Here is an 18,153-nt window from a genome sequence, read left to right as displayed (position 1 = left end):
ATACCTTGTATATTGTATGTTGTGTTTTCGGTATAATATAGCCAACATTTATCAGAAAATGACAAGAAAAACTATGTGTACTTTGACTTGGCATTTTACATCTTTATTTAAAGATGTAATACTAAAACTGAAGTGTGGACAATTGCACTGAAGTACTTTTTTTTAAAAGGTTATAGCATTATTTTAGCTATATTTTGAATTTTTTTTATCTAACCCAAAGTTATCTAAAACAACAATGTAAATATAATAAAGTGAATTAATATATTATTTGTGTATATTGATATTAATATCAAAATTGCAGTGCAGGAGGAATTCAGTACCACCTACCTTTTAAAATAAGTTCTGGGGGGGGGGGGGTTTTTTTTTTTTTTTTTTTTTTTTTTTTTTAAGAAATATTAAGGTCATGAGTCCTGACTTTTGCTCTGATCATGCTTGTGGTTGATGTACATGTTGTTATTTTCCGAGGTCCCCTGAAGGCAGCAGATTCGCTGCTTGAGGCATAAACTAAACGAAACTTAACTTTTCATGTGGTTTGCGGGCGTTTTAGTTTTGTTGTGCGGAATCAACGGGGACACAAGAGCACTGTATCTTTCAGAAGAAAGTCAGCGTTATAGTCCACATCATTATGGCACATTATAGAGTACGTGTGTTTGTTGTCGCTTTTATTTCACAGTAATGCTCCGTAGAAACTGTGTCTTGTCTTCTAACTGTAAGCTAGCTGAGCTAATATTAGCTAGCTGTGTGTTTATCAGTGCGCAGAGGGAACACCTGTGAAAGTTTTGGCTTTCGGTTATGATTTAAGCCTGTAAATGTTCGTTCATTAACGTAAAATAATGTCAACAAACTGTTTTTACAATTTGATATAGTTTAAGCATTTTATATATCGCAGTCATCTTTAAGCATACTTTATGACATTTGAGAGTTTTTTTGGTAATAAAATGTTTTGGTTTTTTTCTCTCACAGGCAACAGACCCCAAAAGGGAACAGTTTCGGAGATATCTGGAAAAAGCTGGTGTTGTTGACACTCTCACAAGCGGTATGGCACCTTTTTTCTGTAGAGGTTTTCTCTCTTTGACCTTTGACATCATTCACAAATATCACTTTGTTATAAAAAGCAACCTGGTCCTAAGCAACTTCACGACCAGGTTGATATTTTTGTAGAAATAGATCTTATTCTTATAGGGCTGGACTGTTGTTGTTATTATTAATGAATTGCAACATACTGAATTGCTGGAATTTGTAAATGATACCAATTGATCACCTAATGGCACACTCCGACTCCAAATTCACTGTCTTAGTAATTAGGGCTAGAAATTGTTCGCATTTACTTCCACTACTGATAACAAAACATTTTGATATCTTACATGACATAATATTTATTATTGATCAGCAAAATCATTGTTTTCATTTAAAAAAAAAGCAGCCAAATTTAACCAAAATGATTAATTTACTCAGCAAATATCTATGCAGAGAAAACATAAATAAGACCAAGACTCTGTCCATTGCTGCCAGTCAGTTTCAGTATCAGATTTGGTCTGATACCCAAAAAATGTTGACCTGAGATAGCCAGCTCCATCTATAGTTGCCTCAGTTCTTGTGCAATTTTATTGAACTCTTTTTTTCTCTTTGACTTCAGTTCTAGTGGCTCTGTATGAACAATCTGATAGGCCCACCAATGCATTGGAGTATCCTTGAACTACTAAAGTTTATGCTCGGTGCATCCACCTCTCCAAATAAGAAAAATAAGAAAGAGAAATGTTCAGAAGTGCCATAGATTCCTTAACCACGTCCTTCCCAGATTTGTGCAGCAGCATCTCTGCGCTGCTGCTCAGACTTCGGCAGACACGGAGGCTCTGCAGCAGGAGGTGATGGACTTAAAGGAGAAATGTGCAAGCCTGGCAGAGGAAAACAAAGACCTTAAAACAAGGGTAAGCTTTTTGCTGGTTTGTAAAAGTCATGCATGGCATTGTAGAGAAGATACAGTTTAACACAGATGCACTTTCTCCTCCATCTCCAGCTGCAGCGTTTTGAACCTGCATCAGAAGATGGAGCCACAGCTGACTAGACCACAGCGCTGGTTTGGCTTAAATAATGTAATTTTTCACTTTCAAAACACGATCACACTAATATGTGAAGGCCAAGATTTTTTAGGTATTTTCCTTTGTAAATCTTATTTTCTATGTTTCTTAGAATCTAACTTATTCTGTACATGTGTGTAAATAAGTTTTTTTCTTGTTTGTTCAGACTCAAGTATAGCTTTTCTTATATGACTGGCCAGGTCAGTTCTTAAGATGTGGGACATGTTATTTAATTGCATTTTTTGGAGGTCTATGCCTGATTATACTACTGAAAATGTTATTTTTTTGGCATAATTATAAACACACGCACTGTCCAGATTGACATGAAAGTGTCGACAGTGACACACTTTATTTGTAATGGTCTGACGAAAGTAAACGTGTAAGTCACCAGTAAAATAAAGCACAGTCTCGTGATTATTGTTGTTTTGTCTGTTGAACCAGTTTCTGAAGAGCAATGTATAAATCAGTTCGAGGATTTTGAGTCTGTGGTCACATACAGCGGTGCACATCAACAATACCTAAGGGTCATTACTTAATTTCATTACATTCTTTATTCATGCAAAATGAACTTAAACCTTCTCAGGAAACAAATCAGGTATTACAACAATACAGGGACAAATGAAAATGTTAGGGACTAGAGTACATCTGGTTTCCTACAACAGTAATCCAACAGTATTCGTGTTGGTGTGGACAGGACAGTGCTGCTGTGTTTGCCGCTTATCGATATGTTCAGGAAACAGATGAGTGTCGACTAAATCCTCCCGTTAATGCTTTAAAACACAGAGATAAAATGAAACGGCAAACTTCAGACAGCATAATCTTCAGTCTAAAAATAACTGCATTTGCTTTTGCACAAATCTACACAATGCTATCAGACACATATTTTGCAAAAGGCCCGTCAAAAGTCTACATGTTGTTCATTCTTCAAACTTTAAAAGTGCTGTATGTAACCGGAGGAAGATGGTTGATTGTTGAGTCTCATTCTCATGTTGTCAAATGACACATTGCGTTGGCGGTTTGGTCCGACTACCAACCCAAAGCGAGACTCAACGATTAACTATCTTTATTCAGAGTTACGTACAGCCCCTTTAAAAGCATAACAACTATGTGACACAATTATCAGAAATGAATACGCAAGCAGTAAAATGAATAGTCACATTGAATACCACAGGGCCACGTGCCTTTCAAATCATATATGGTATTTAGACATTTTTAAAAAATTACATACAAATGATGCAAATGCAATTATTTTGTTTTTCACTCAAAAGTATTAAACTTTCCTCCACTCCTGAAAGTGGTGGCCCTCACCGTTGACTTAGTGGCTCTTTGTTGTGGCCATGTCTGCTAATGTCTCGCTTGTAAACTGTTTATGAAAACACATTGTAGGTGGATGGAAAACGTGCAAAATGAACTTGCTCGATTAACCAATATTGTCGGCCGGCCACTTACAGTGTTTAGACTACGTCTAAATCTTAATTTTTCATGCTAATTGGGTAGCAACACATGCAGCTAATCACAATAGAAAACAGATTTATTCCAAAAACTGTTGAAAAAAATATAAAACACACCGTACAAAGTCCTCTGCTGTTTCTTTTTGTAATATGTTGCCAGAAACAATTAAAAATTTCAAATCAGTTTAACCGTAATGAGTTTTTTAAGCGTGACTCATTAATTGAACGGTCAAAAGTTTAGAATAAAAACACAAACCAAACAAAAATGTTAGAAAACTCTCATCAGCTAGGAGCCAGTTTAGAGTGTTGTTAATCCATAAATTAAAGGTAAACTATGCAGGAATTGTCTTGTACTGTTTGTAAACCTTATTTTTGAAGAAAGAGAGAGCCAACCCCAGCTTTGTGCGTTTGGCGTTCAGCCTCACTGTATTTTTTTTTTCAGCGCTGTGTCTGTGATTTTAGTAGCTTCCTGTTGGATGCGTGCTGCTTACATTCCGGCACCGACTTCACCTGCATACTGTGCCGACGTCCCAAACACAGCAAAATAGGAAAATACAGACAGAAGGCAGAGTCTCTGCAGATAAACACATCGCCAGACACTTTGAGTTCATAAGTGATGACTGTGAAGATTTACTTTTGTCTATACACTTTTTGTTTTTGTTTTTTTTTAGGAAAACCCTGTGTAGTATACCTTTACATGTAGATATGGGAGTCAGCATGTATTGCTGAAAGGAAACAGTTTGTATTTGAAGTTCAGATTTGCAGGTCAGCTGCTCGTCTGCTGCTCGCATTACTTGCCACTGATGTTTTGCAGTTGGAGGAAGGGGGTCTGTGGTTGTGCCTGGATCCTGAGCTGGAGTCATCCAGAGACTCCAGGCTGGAGGGCTGACTCTGATGTCTGGCCTCTGATTTTAACTGTGTTCGACTGGAGGGAGGGCCATTGCTGGCTTTTGCACCCCCGTATGAATCTGTGTCAGAGCTTTTGCCCTCCAACACTGTGGAGCATTTGAAGGAGCCATGAGCTCTCCACGGCTTCCTTGATGCGCTCACAGGCAGCGTGGGGAAGGAAGAAGTGTGTGTGGCCTTCTGCTGGCATTTTGGAGAGTCCGGGCTTCCTTTTTCACTGCCGTCATCCTCTTTACTGTGCAGGGGAAGATGCACAAAGTCCTCAGTGTCCTGCTTTGGATTAATCAAAGAGTCGCAGCACGGAGAGCACGGCTCATTTGTGGTCAAGGTGCAGTTACAGTGTGGGGGGTATTGAACTGAACATCTGCAATCATCCAAATCGTGTTGAGTGGGCAGCTCGCCCTGAAGAGGTAGAAAGGTTGAAGGTTTGATCAGGTTTGGGTACATAATTGTGCCCTGCGCCCTGTCCATTAAGAGGTTGTAGTCACTGGGTGCAGAAGCAATCGTTGTCTTTCGGGATGAGTTGGTGCATATTTGCACGACAGATTCTTTTATACACTTGTTGGCACAGTAGTCATCAGGATCATCTCTCTCATCTCTGAGGTGAGAATAAAAGTCCAATATGCCCTTTTTAATCTTCTTGTAACCCAGATGTATGATCTCCAAGATGTTTAGGAAAAGGGAAATTCCAGCAATGCACTGCATGAACACCATAAAGACGCTTTTCTCTGTCGGTCTGGAAACATAGCAGTCCACAGCATTGGGACAAGGATCCCGTTCACACTTGTAGAGCGGGTAGAGGTGAAAGCCGTAAAGGAGGTACTGGCCTGTCATGAAGGCCACCTCGACAACAGAGCGGGTGACAACATGAGCCACATATGTACGCAACAGAGAGCCCCTCAGAGGAGCTTTGTTCAGCTTCCCCTGATCGAGCTGTTTCATCTCTCGTTCGATCCTCTTCCGGGCTTCTGCCAACTCCACGTCCACCAGCTCCAGCTCCTTCCGCAACACAGCCTTCTTCTTCTGCCGGGCCTTCTCCAGCGCCCGCAGCCTATACAGAGCGTGGCCCATGTAAACCAGCGAGGGAGAAGACACAAAAATGACCTGCAGCACCCAGTAGCGGATGAGGGAGATTGGGAAAGCGTGGTCGTAGCAGACGTTTCTGCATCCCGGCTGCTCAGTGTTGCATATGAAGTCAGACTGCTCGTCGTTCCACACGTCCTCAGCTGCCACTCCGAGGACCAGCATGCGGAAGATGAACAGGATGGTGAGCCAGATCTTGCCAACCATAGTGGAATGGATATGCACCTCCTCCAAAATCCCCCCGAGGAAGTTCCAGTCCCCCATCTTCACTCTGCCATTATGACTGGTAGAAAGTCAGTGACAGAAAGAGAGAAATAATTATGGAAGAAAATCTGCAGAAACAGTCCAAAATTGGTGTCTATAGAGGAAAAAGTACAATGAACAGAGGTACACAATACACCTTTTAGGAAATAAGGTGGACTTTAAGATGGGAAGCAAAGACATATTGATAAAATTAACTTTTTCCAGATTAAAAAACACACTATAAAAGCAGTAGTAAACAACCAAAAAAACAAGAAAAATATAGAAATTGAAAAAAAAGATTTCTCAGTAACATTGGAAAAGAATTATAGTACCTCTTAATTGAAAAAAATGAAACAGCGAGTCAAAAACTTGTGACATAAAAATGCAAAATGCAAGTGTCACATATTTGCAAAATATTAAAAGTTGTCAGAGAGGACTTGTAATTCCAGTGATATGTTATCTTCACTGGTCAGCTGTCAAAATTTTTGTCTTAATGAAAATATTCCCCTCAGCAGAGTCATTTTATAGACCAGGGCAGAGATCAGCTCTCTTGCCCTTTTCATTTACCTTGCAGCGGCGTGGACAGACTGCCGGTGGTGACTTAAATCTCCTCGGGTCATGCAGCCCTGACACAGTCACCAAAAAGTTTTAAAAATCATTAGCACCCTCCACATCAGTCCCCGTGCATCACCTAATCTTCAGTGACCCGCCTCTGCTGCTGTGCTGCCAGAAACAAAGTGGGAGCTGTTGAGGGAAGGTTGCCAACTACTCTGAGCAGAGAAAGTCAATACCAGCAGCTTCACTGATGCATTTAAATCACGGCCTCGCAGCTATAGGTCTGTGATCAGCTGTAATGCGGACATTGATCTCAGTATTTGCTTGTCAGGAGGGGTTTTTTTTTTTTCAAACGTTTTTACCTTTACAAACAGAAATGCTGTTTACATTCAACAGCAGAGATAATAACTCACTGGACATATTTTGTGTGGTTCATTTGGGTATGTACAATAGCTGTGAGTGTAAATGACAAAGCTGATCCGAAATACATGCTTTGTAAGTCCAGACTGCATGCTTAGGATTCGTTAGCCCTCATTTGTTGCCATGAATTTGCTCTAAACAAAGAGAAAAAACTGTCAGGGCGGATTGAATCCCCACATTATCAATACCACTCAGTTATACACATAGGCCTCACACGATCAATAGTTTGCTACTATAGGGAGGTAATCAATGGGTCATCATGTCCGATTTCATACCCTGCTGCTCCTATCTAGATGTAATTAAGTTCTCATGCACTTGACACATTATTTTATCCCATTTACAAGAAATCTATCGCAACGGATTAGTGAACCTGCCAACAGCTGGTTGCCAACTTCACACACTGTCCAATTCCAAACACCTCTAAATGCCTCTGTGTGATAAATATGCTTCTTATCTGAGGTCAGTCAGCAGCTCCACACCCACTACATGAAATGTTTATTTGTTATTTAGCTTCACACAGCAAGACAAACTCTCTAGAGTAGAGTATATTAGGCCTTATGTAGGTGTGTGTTGACAAAACCCACCAGCGCAATGTTTTTCATTTTTCTGTGAATATCAAGCTATAACTCTTCACTTCTGGTCTAAAAAGTCTTGTCTTGCCCAGCGGAGCAGGATTGATTCAAACTAGTCTGGTACACTAACATCACGGGTGCAGAGGGTCATACTGGGGTCATACTGGGGTAATATATTGGGAAAATAGCAGCGTCATTTCCTCTTTTTCAATAAAAAGGAGGAAAAAAATCAATTTTCACTTGTACTTCAGCCCCAGGGCGTCCCCTGACTCACTGTCAATCAACATAGTTCATCGATTCATAATGAAATTTTGGAAAAACACTGCTCACTCGGTATTTGGACTTAAAATGAAGTGCTGGAGCTGAATCGTTATCAATAGTGAAAAAAGGACATCCGCACATTCAAATCTGTGCAAAAAACATGTTTACTATGCAAGCTTTCAGTCAGAGACCTTCTTCAAAGAGTAACAGGTAACAGGTGGATTCAGCAGCGTAAAGACCTGGGAGAACATCACTTGATTAGCCTTAATGCAGAGCACTTGTGTCAATCACTGAGTCTTGAGTAGCAAGACATCAAGGGGATTGTAGTCCTTGAGAAAGTGACTACAGAATCAACACATTGTCACTACAGAGACAGTCAAACATCAAACACAACATTTTTACAATCAAATAAATAACAATAGAAATAGATGCTATGTAGACATCAGGCTTCAGCCATCATATAACATAGAACATATTAAAATCTATTAAAATGTATTCATAATAAAACACTCATATCAAAATCCTCATTCAGACCCAGTGGTTGCAGTGTTCCTAAGGAGTGGATCCAAAAACACTCTCTCTGGCATAACCGTTATTTTTCATGAAATAAAAGATGTTCCCAGATCAGGCTTCCTTATTTGTGGTTTTAAAGACCTTTGGGTCTAACCAAACAAAATTCAGAAACCTTTCAGTTTTACTTTCAAATGGTTTAAAGCGAGATCATCATTAAGTCTTTAATATGAAACATTACAGCAATGACTGCTCAGCTGCAAATATTTGATTTAAGATCCAAATTCTTAAAAAGGGCCCAGTAACATCCATGTTTGTTTTTTTTTATTGCTGTGCTACTGAGGGCAACATACCATTTCCCACTGTTCCAGGGTCAAGGCAAACATGCTCATGGTAATTGAATATTGATGCACTAAGTTATATTGATGAGCTGTTTGGAAACTATGGAACTTTCCATACTATAAAAAGCAGACACTGCCATACCGGTGCAATCAAATATATGTAACAAAGTCATCGACTGCTGTGTGTACACTATGTCTGCTAATTGACAATGAATTGGACGACCATTGGAAATGTAGTCCTCAGTGGTAATTCTGTATATATTCATCAGACAGAATCAATACTTGTGTCCTGTTTCTGAAAAGATTAATTTCGACAGAAAATACATCAAAAAACACAACATTTTATTAAAAATGTGTAAAACATTGAGCTGTGGAAATGCAAAAACAAGTGTAGGAAGTGTCTTTGGTTGTTTGTTGCTTTGATTTAAGATAAATTAAGTACAAACGTACGATCTGCCTCTGAATCATAATATGTACCATTGCCCCCTGCTCACACCAGAAGTAATATTAGAGTTTTCATTTTATAGACTCATGACGCAGAAAATGTACAGTCACCAAAATACAACTTCCACTTTCAGCAGTTTCCCAAAAGTTCAGTGGGGATATTGTACTACATAAACCGCTGTTTAATTTTACAATAGTAGATGCTGTTTCTGAAAGCTGATTGTTGATGTTTAAAGCCAATGTTTTTTTATTTCCAAGGTAAAAAAACAATAACCATGACAGAAACAGTTCTGTAACTCATGTGCATGTAATTAGCCGTGTCCTGTCAACAGGATGTAATTGAAACAATAGAGTGGCACTGAGCCAAGGCCTGATGGTAAACCAGCTCTACTGCTTACAGAAAGAAGGAGCAACTAAAACGGTTTTGACATTATCCTGTTTTTTTCCCCTGAGACTCATCAAACTCTGTGTTCAGTGCGGTGACTTCACCATTAATAAGGCACATTTCATGAATACTGAAACCCCATGAGAGTCTTTGATGATTCAACAGAAAATTAGTATAAAAGTATGAAATTAAACAGCCTGAGCATTATTTCCTATTAAAGAAAAATGATATGAAGTAGGACCAGTGTATTCATCAATTTCCTGATAATCATGACAAGTTCAAAGAGATCTCACGCACAGAGAACTCAATAAAGAAATAATAATTAATAACAACATATTAAAAGGTACATTTAATTTAGTTCAAATTACTTAAAAAAGCACATTTTGGTCTTGTCTAAAATGTTTAATAGCATACCTTCTGCAATGCTACACATAAACAGCAGGAGGCACTCTTTCCCTTAAACTCTCAAATTCCACAAGCAAATCTAATAAAAAAAAATAAAAAACAAACCCTGTTCACTACATTCACAAATTCCCTGAAAGCAACTTTTTTTCTGAAACACATCAGCAAAATAAAGCCTACTGAGTGTGATATTAAGGCATTTAGTGTTTACTTTTAAAAAACAAAAACTTTTGGTGAGTGCAGCTCTGTGCTACTTTGTTGCCGGGCTCAGGAAGATGTTAAAGACCACAGCAAAGATCACAAAGATTATGTATCCCACTATACACAGCCAGAAACGTGGGTCTTTGAGCAGCTTCTTGTTGTAAGCGCTGAAAAATACGTAGCCGACTGTCATGCCGGCGACGATTCCTCCAAAATGAGCCACAAAGGACACCTGGGAGGAGGGAAGATGAAGTCAGGTGTCAGTTATCAGCCTGTAGACCGAAATTAAATTGAACACAGACCCCAACTCCTGTCATCCGACCTCACACCCTAAAAACCTGAAGGACCAGTTTAACAGCCAAAACAAAGAGTTGGGAAGAAAGAATAGAGATAAAAAAAAAAAAGAGGTGGGGGAGGGAATAAAGAAATCAGGTTTTTAGGCTGTAGTCTGTTGATCAGGTGGAAAGACAAACAAGCCTCTTCAAACAGGAAGAAGATAATGCAAGCCTTCAGATTTATTCTTTGACAGTGAAACTTTGGGTTCAAAGGGTGGCTATTTCTTAATGTGGATTACTGATTAAAAAAAAAAAAAAAAGAGGCGGGTCGTGTGAAAAGTGTGCCGGTTTCCAGGCTTTGTCCATTAGTATCTGCTCATACAGAGAAGTATACGTCTGGGAGAATTATCAAGTCCCAACAAGAGTTGCTGATCTGGCTTGTAGCCACAAGCAAACGAAATCCATCACTAAACACAGTCAGCTCAGGGGAGGTTAGCTGGATCAGCCAGATCACTCCTGAGGCTCTTAGCTTTTCTTAAAGCATCTGGCAAGTGTTTTCTTTTCGTCCTAGACTGCACGGGGTAATGAAAATTCATACCTGCATACCAGCCTCGTCGCTGATAAATCTTCTATAGAAGGCGAATCCAAAATCTGTGGCAACTGGAGAAGAAAAAGGTATTTAAAGTGTGATTACAGCAGAAAAATGACAAACTAGGTTGAAAACATGCAGGATAACTTACCAAATATTACTATGGCGAGGATACGAAATACTCCAAGGAGAGGGATCATCTCTCGGAAATTCTGTACATTGAAATAGTCACCAGTTGTTTAAACAATACTCGTATTCTGACCCCAAATATGCATTGAGTGCCATTTTAGGAAGCCAGCACATGATTGAAGATCGCAGAGAAACAAACTATAACTTTTTATGTTTTTTAAAAATATATATTATATAATGAGACACTTTTTTATGACATATTATTCTATGACTACTTTTGGCTTTTTTAGTGACATTTTAATGACATACTAACACTTTACAAAAACTATCATAATTGCCAGGGATATAGCCTACATAAAACAAATATAACATTCTAGTTCTCCACTGTTTTATTATAGCTGAATTACTGCCTTGCTAAAAAAAAGTTTACAAAGCAAAAATTCTGCAATAATTTTAGAGCAGTATGGTTTAAAACAAAAATATGATGGGAATGTGTGCTCAGCAGTACAATTAAATATAAATGACATTCAGGTACATCAATATGTAAGGCAGTATTGTACACACAAAATTCTATTTCCTAACCTTTGATCATGTGGGAATAAAATTGAACCAACATATAAAATGTGTGTTTTTTTAAGTTAAATCTGTATATATTCCTCATATAACACCTGTATTCCATTCTTTGCGAAAAATTTTGTTTCAAAATAAACATAAAAACATCAAATTCTGAAACACAGAGCAGTGGGAAAAACTAAGTGTGGAAAGTTTCTTCTCACACACGAACACTTGAATATGAATTACAGATGTGCATACCAACTCTGAATTTTATGTAAACTCACCACCACTGCGTTCATAAAATAGCCTCCTATCAGAGCATAAACGCCCCCAGAGGCTCCCACCAGAGCACTGAGAGGATCAAAGATGGAGCTGCACAACGAGCCTGAGGGGAAACAAAAAGTATCAGGTTTACAATCAGTGGCATTTCTGACAGTCAGCACTCGCTCCAACACAAACAGGCAAAACCAACTTCAAAACGAGTTAGTGTCGGACGTGTGAGTGCGCAAACATTCATCCAGTCCGGCTTCTGTAAGCTGCTTGTGTAACGACAGACCCACATTTACTGAAAATGAAAGAAAATCAGGTGATGCTGACCTGCCAGAACGCCCGCCATGTAAACCATTCCTACTTCAAACCCTTTGTGGACCAGTTCCAGCGGGATGCCCAGCAGCAGCTGCATTATCAGGTTGCCCACGATGTGCTCCACACTGGACAGGCAGAAGGGGGGAGCGAGCAGGATAAACAGGGGGGTGGACAGAATATCAGAAACAGTCGTAGCCCTGCGGTGAATACCAGGTATAGATGGTACTTTTAAAACAGTATAGGGGTTTTATAAGTTTGGACCTTCTCTGTTGTTTTGTCTGTGGCAGTTGGGCCAAAGCCTATTTGTCCCACTGAAGGTGTAAATCTTTGATTGGTGCCATTATTCTGGTCTACGCAGGACACACTAGACTTGATGAATCTCTGTTATTAACCACACCATGTCATTTTACATCCCAACTTTGTCTTTTAATTGCCCTTTTATAGTTTACATATTTATATTCTTACACTACTTATATATGCCTATTTTATTTATATTTCTATATTTATCTTTATGTATTTCTGCATTTGTGGCATTGCAACACCTACGTTTGAGTAGAAATTGAAGTATATGTTCTGTGTCCTGTGTGTGACTGAAAATCCAACATGTAGCTGCTAGTTAATAAGTTTATTATGACAATGCAGAGTAACACTTATTGTTTCAGGTGTGTATGCATTTGGATAATTACCATCTACTACAGTTACCATCACACAGAATCAAATGTCAAAATGTAGCTGATTCCTGTCTATCAATTAGAATTAACACATTTTTCAATATCTCTGTTTTGACAGATTTTTTATAATACATTCACTTTGACAGACCACTTTTTACTTTTCTTACTATAAAATTGAAATGTTACCCTCACCATTAAAGTTAATGACCATCAGATATTTTAACATAGTAGATGAGTGCATTACCTCTCAGCATTGGTATCGTGTCCCACATTATTCATACAAACATACTCTCCATCCCACATTTTGTTTGTTGGGTTCCAGTCAACATGTGCAGCTCTTTATGTGTTTTTGATGTGTTTTAGACAACAATGAGGGTCCACAGCACCGATAAATAAACAATTAATTGCTGGTTCTGGTCTTTTCACAGGATTTGTTGACAGTAAAAATAATATAAAAGCTTATCCTTCAAGCAAATATCCTGTTAGGTGTGTTTAAGTTAGTGTTGGCGAGTGACTGTGACCGCGGTTCCTCTTTGCTAATCTAGTTTTCCAACGTGCTTCTGTGTAGTCATGATTTTTCCGTTTTCCTGTGTTCCTGTGGCTTATGCACTCATGGTTTCTGAGACTGTTTACTTGCCACATCACATGACTTTGCAGTGTTTTGACAGATGTGCCGGCAACACAAGCACTGACTTCATATGACTCGCCTTTGTTAACTGTGCATATGAAGTAATGGGGGGGTGTCGTCACAACAGCGACATATACCAAGCACAGGGACACTGTAACGAATAAAGAGGTGCAGTGGTTATAACCTGCAGTCTCAAAAATGACAACAGCACTTCATCAACACCTGACAGTATCGAGAAACCCAAAGATTATAAGCTTTACTGCCATGATACAGTACTGTAAAGTGTCTGTGGGTGTTTGTCTGCTCCCTACAGTGACTCAAAGCTCACATTGTGTAATTATCTAAAGAGGACTGCCCATGCTTACCCAGCGTGGACAAACATGTAGGAGATAAAGCGCCATGCTTCCTGCCTTTGCTCGGGCTTATATGTGAGTGGGCTCTTCCAGATGCCTTCATCCAGGGTCACCCACTGCTTCTGAGGTTTCCACACAGCGTAGTAGATAAACACTGCCAGCTGAAGAAGAACAGAAAATACAAACATAAGTTTTTTTATAAAGTCAAATAATTTTACTTTTGTCTGCCTTTAGGTTAGCGGCAGCAGCAGCAGGTGTGGGGGTTGAAGCTAAATCCCAGACAGCTGAGAAAATAAAGACTGAATCAGAAATACAGATGTTGAAGCGTGTTTAACCGACCACAGACAATCCCCCTGTGTGATCGTACATCGCAGCTCAGATGTCTTAATGCCTGCATCTGTGGGAATATGAAGAGATGGTACGCTGAGAAAGAACATCGCAGCTCAGTCAGTCTTCTCATGGGTAAATAAAAGTGCCTCCTCCCACAAATAAGAGAAGAATTATTCACAGACATGCCGTGTCAAATGCTGTGACACTGGACATCTGTGAGCTACAGAGAGTGAGCTGTTTATCATAAAGTATAAACAGGCAAGTGTGCGAAACAGTAATGAGCAAAATTAACTTAAACATCAATTTTGTACAGATTTTACAATACTTTTTCTATATTTTAAGCGTATGGATTCAGGGAAATATGCAAATCAACTCAGTTTTAAGTACTTCATCCCTCTTATTTAATGCATTATAACTGTATTTAACAGTATTTCCATGTTTCTGTTTATACACCAGCCTACAGTTATGGGTGTCCATCACATGTGGAATTATTATTGCAGACGAATACATTAATCAACACTTAATATCTGCTCACATTCACAACTGTATGATAGTGTGTTATGTACCAGTTATTATTATTTTATTTATTATTTTTATTTGCTTATTAAACAAGTATTTCACTGCTGGAAAGACGCCTATGTAGGAGAAAGATGCAAATACTCTTGAAATGGGTGCTACATGACCAGAGAAAACAGAGAAAAAGGACTGTGGCATTCACTTTTGCTCAAGAAAACCTACAATTACCAGAATGCACAGCGCCGCATCCGACCAATAAACTCTCCCAATGGTGGGAAATGTAATGCAATGCGGCTGTTTTGACCCCCAGGAAGTGATCCAGGCTTTGAAACCAGTTTTCATAATAGGCAAACAATTTTTCCCTAAAGACATTCTTTTTTTTTTAGCCCTGCAAAGTCACTTTCTCTATCAGAAAAAAAAAAACATTTCAGAGGTCTGAAAGAGTCGTGAAATTATATCATTTTATCCCCATTCAAGTTTGTGGAGCACTACACTGGAGGTAGTGAGACTGGCCAGCGGAAGTTTCTACAGCGCTTAAGGGCCCAGTTATGCGGAAACAGAGCTTTTTTGGCTTCATGTGTAACTGTCACAGGGATGAACGGGCAACAGTGAAAATTTAATTTGGGCTGGGAGATGAGCAGGGAGATCTGGGTGCTGGTAAGATGGAGAGTCTACCACAGTTCATTTACACATATTACTCACACTGACATGATACAAAGTAGGTTGAAAATTGGCAGAGCCCCCTTTTAATGCTAAATACGGGGAATTGGTAAAATGTTTCCAAAATATTATAATGTAAAGAACAAAGAAGGCACATCATGGCAAAAAGTGCATTTATACAGCTATATGCAAAGTAAACTGACCACGGCTCGCCTTTTTACAGCCTCTGGACCAAAACCAAACTTCCTGTTGTTTGTTTCACATTCAGTCAATCTTAAATACATTCTCGATGGCTTAATGTTGTAGGAAAAGACAGTATAGTTCTCTTTAAAGCCATAGTTTAGGGGGCTAAATGAGACCACAGCCTCCCCCCTCTTCCTGTTTCAACAAATCACCCACTGATGCTCCGCATTCCACATTTATTTACCTGAATCTAAAAGTCAAAAAGACACGCTGGCTTTCTGTTGACACATTCAGGAAAAAGCAACTCTGAATCCAAACAGTCAGAATCAACTGTACCAGGTCTAACCTAAAAGCTATGACTCATAAAAATGACGCCATGCCGTCTGCTTGCTGCTGAGGACTGATCAATCAGGACATTCTGCGGTGAAGATGCCAAAAGAGACAGAATCAAATAAATCAATGCTTTTTGCTGTCCAAGAGCTTCACAGTTTGGGGGTTAGTGTCAGTTCCTAAGTGTGATGATTTAAATATATCCTACCCAGGCTTCTATAACTTCACCTCAATATCTGCTCTACTTAATACAATCACAGCAGATCTATACAGTAATTAACACGCTGGCAGCATATAAGCCAAATGCAGGCTGCATGCAGAATTAGATCACAGAATCCATACTGATCTTCCCTCTGCTCATGTAATGTGTGCGTACATTCAGGGTGAGAGCTACCTCTGCAATACTGATGAGGATGATGAAGATGGGGGGCGGACAGCAGTTGGCACGTTCCAGGTACTTGCTGCGGGCGTCTGCTGGTAGCATCCATTTAGAGACAGACTGCTGGAACTTCTCACAACATCCCATCTTTCTGTTGCCGTCAGGCTGGTCCGCTGCCCTCCCGAGCGGTTTCCCATCTCGGTCCACAGGTAACGGCTCCAGCTGCTCGAGGTCGATGTCCTCCATCAATGCTCCAGTCCTGCACAGCATTTTAAATATTCTGAGTTAGGGGTCAAAATCCTGATTTATACCTTGAGATCAGGGGACATTTTTCAGACAATGGGCAAAAGGCCCAAAATCTCTCCTTCACAGTAGCAAGATACACACACTTTATAGTTGTTTAGCTTCATTTGGTGTCTTTTTTCTGCATCTCTTTGTACTCGTAGTGCAACTTTTTGAGGTTTTCTATTTCTCTATGGTTGATTTGTGTCCCTTTGAGGTTTTTTGCCCCCTTTCGGGCTTACTTTATGTCTCTTTTCAGTTCCTTCGCAACTTTTGCAGTCTCTTTAAAGTTGTGATGCATCTTTTGGTGGTTTTCTATCTCTTCATGGTTATTTTTTGTCTCTCTGATGTCATTTTGTGTGTCTGTATGGTAATTTAGCATCTGTTTGGTCATTTTGAGTCCCTTTATGGTTGTTTTGCCTCTCTTTGCAGGTATTTTGTGTCTATTCGTAGTTCCTATGCATCTCTTTGCAGTCACTTTTAATCTCATCCTAGTCGGTCCATGTTAATTTGTCTGTATTATGTTTAGTCTTCAGGTGCCTTGTTTTATCAAACTGACTGTCTATAGCCTAAAGAAAGTAAGCGTACTATCATGCATGACAAAGAAAATCATCACATGTAAGAAGCTGGAAACAGCTAATATTTGTCTTTTTAACTGCACTGCTATTCTATTATGCAAATAGTTGAAATTAGTTTTCTATTGAGTGACTAATGGAATAACTGACTATTGCCACAGCTCCACTGCTAACAAAATCAAATACATCCACACATATACGCACATATAAATGCATGTAATAGTCTGATCCAAAAGCTTAGTATTTCATTCAAGTGGAAGATGAACACTGTAGCCTACTAAATGTTATTTATACTATCTTAAAAGGTATCTAAAATAGTTTTCCTCCTTAGCTGACTGAATGCTCACTTACAAGTGACTGTCCAGTTTATGCTGCTGGCACAGTCAGCAATGCGTGCTCACTATAAAAAAGATGTGTCATTAAATACATGCAACTGCTAGTGAAAAAAATAGGCTACAAAAAGAAGAAATGATATGGAAAACTACACTAAGCATTTGAGTATTTTTCTATTTTTTCCCTAACTGGACAGAAGCTGATAAAGAATGCAGGTACATCGCTCTTTACAGTAAATCAACAAAATCATGTTAGTTAGCGTTTCCTGTTTACTGGGCGTTGTTGATATTCAGACTTTGATTCCTGATAACTTTAAATAGCATGCGGCCTGGTAAAGACTCCTTTCCCATTTAAAGTTATCTCATTTTAACTTAACTTTGGCTTGTACTCACCTAATCCGTCAAAAGGCAGGGTGCAGATGGCTCCAGATGGTCCCAAACGCATAAATACTGATTCGGTTAAACTAATTTAAACAGCTCAATGTGTGAGCTGAAGAATGCACGAGTTCATCCACTGTACAAGAGTTCAAAAATACTCAACAATAACGTGTTCAACACCACTCCTTCATTCTTTCACACAACCCGCGGAGTCCCTTCCTCAACACTGCCGTCACTGTGAGAATCCGGACAAAAAAAAAAGAAGAAAGAGCACTTGGAGATAATTATAGACCTTGCACTGCTTTTCCTGCAAGAGGCTTCCTTCCTCACTGAAAACAACCCACTGATGCTCCCCTCTTCCTCTCATAAACAGGAGATTTTTACAGAAACGGATAGAGAAGTCTGCAGCCTTGCGCGCGACAACAACAGCCTACCTGTTTCCCGGTGCCACACCTGGGATCAGTGACGTCACCCGCACGTTATCACACATTATCCAGTGTTGGTCATACAACCCCCTCCCCCATCCACACAGCCCGGGAAAACGAAAGCAA

At 39.3% G+C, this 18,153-nt stretch overlaps 3 protein-coding genes across 3 annotated transcripts; 1 reads left to right on the top strand and 2 right to left on the bottom strand.

The window, feature by feature from the left end:
* The first annotated feature begins 485 nt into the window (after positions 1-485).
* On the top strand, positions 486-2,493 carry LOC121945142 (c-Myc-binding protein-like). Its single transcript, XM_042489167.1, has 5 exons — positions 486-640; positions 964-1,036; positions 1,637-1,685; positions 1,799-1,928; positions 2,018-2,493. The coding sequence occupies exons 1-5, from the start codon at positions 626-628 to the stop codon at positions 2,063-2,065; spliced, it is 315 nt and encodes a 104-aa protein (XP_042345101.1). The 5' UTR covers positions 486-625; the 3' UTR covers positions 2,066-2,493.
* A 1,780-nt stretch (positions 2,494-4,273) lies between these two features.
* gja9a (gap junction protein alpha 9a) lies at positions 4,274-5,861 on the bottom strand. The gene has a single exon (XM_042489165.1). It carries the CDS (start codon positions 5,780-5,782, stop codon positions 4,283-4,285), a length of 1,500 nt encoding a protein of 499 aa, XP_042345099.1. The 5' UTR covers positions 5,783-5,861; the 3' UTR covers positions 4,274-4,282.
* A 2,880-nt stretch (positions 5,862-8,741) lies between these two features.
* Positions 8,742-18,050, bottom strand: rhbdl2 (rhomboid, veinlet-like 2 (Drosophila)). The gene is made up of 8 exons (XM_042490847.1): positions 17,618-18,050; positions 16,051-16,294; positions 13,650-13,798; positions 11,998-12,110; positions 11,685-11,785; positions 10,868-10,928; positions 10,726-10,787; positions 8,742-10,084 (listed from the first exon to the last, which is right to left on the bottom strand). Exons 2-8 carry the CDS (start codon positions 16,279-16,281, stop codon positions 9,902-9,904), a joined length of 900 nt encoding a protein of 299 aa, XP_042346781.1. The 5' UTR covers positions 16,282-16,294; positions 17,618-18,050; the 3' UTR covers positions 8,742-9,901.
* Positions 18,051-18,153: the final 103 nt, after the last annotated feature.

The sequence above is a fragment of the Plectropomus leopardus genome, chromosome 7, assembly GCF_008729295.1.
Source record: "Plectropomus leopardus isolate mb chromosome 7, YSFRI_Pleo_2.0, whole genome shotgun sequence".
Classification (NCBI taxonomy): Eukaryota; Metazoa; Chordata; class Actinopteri; order Perciformes; family Serranidae; genus Plectropomus; species Plectropomus leopardus.
The sequence above is the reverse complement of the archived record's forward strand: the minus strand, read 5'-3'. Positions and strand labels throughout refer to the sequence as shown.

Excerpts from the sequence above, each read along its gene's own strand:
- rhbdl2 (XM_042490847.1), bottom strand. The coding sequence starts at position 16,281 with ATGGAGGACATCGACCTCGAGCAGCTGGAGCCGTTACCTGTGGACCGA. Across the intron at positions 12,111-13,649 it reads TACATGTTTGTCCACGCTGG|TGTGGAGCACATCGTGGGCA; the intron begins GTAAGCATGGGC and ends CTGCCTGTCCAG. Across the intron at positions 10,085-10,725 it reads GCGACGAGGCTGGTATGCAG|GTGTCCTTTGTGGCTCATTT; the intron begins GTATGAATTTTC and ends CCCTCCTCCCAG.
- LOC121945142 (XM_042489167.1), top strand. Across the intron at positions 1,037-1,636 it reads TGTTGACACTCTCACAAGCG|TTCTAGTGGCTCTGTATGAA; the intron begins GTATGGCACCTT and ends CTTTGACTTCAG. Across the intron at positions 1,929-2,017 it reads ACAAAGACCTTAAAACAAGG|CTGCAGCGTTTTGAACCTGC; the intron begins GTAAGCTTTTTG and ends CTCCATCTCCAG.
- gja9a (XM_042489165.1), bottom strand. The coding sequence starts at position 5,782 with ATGGGGGACTGGAACTTCCTCGGGGGGATTTTGGAGGAGGTGCATATC.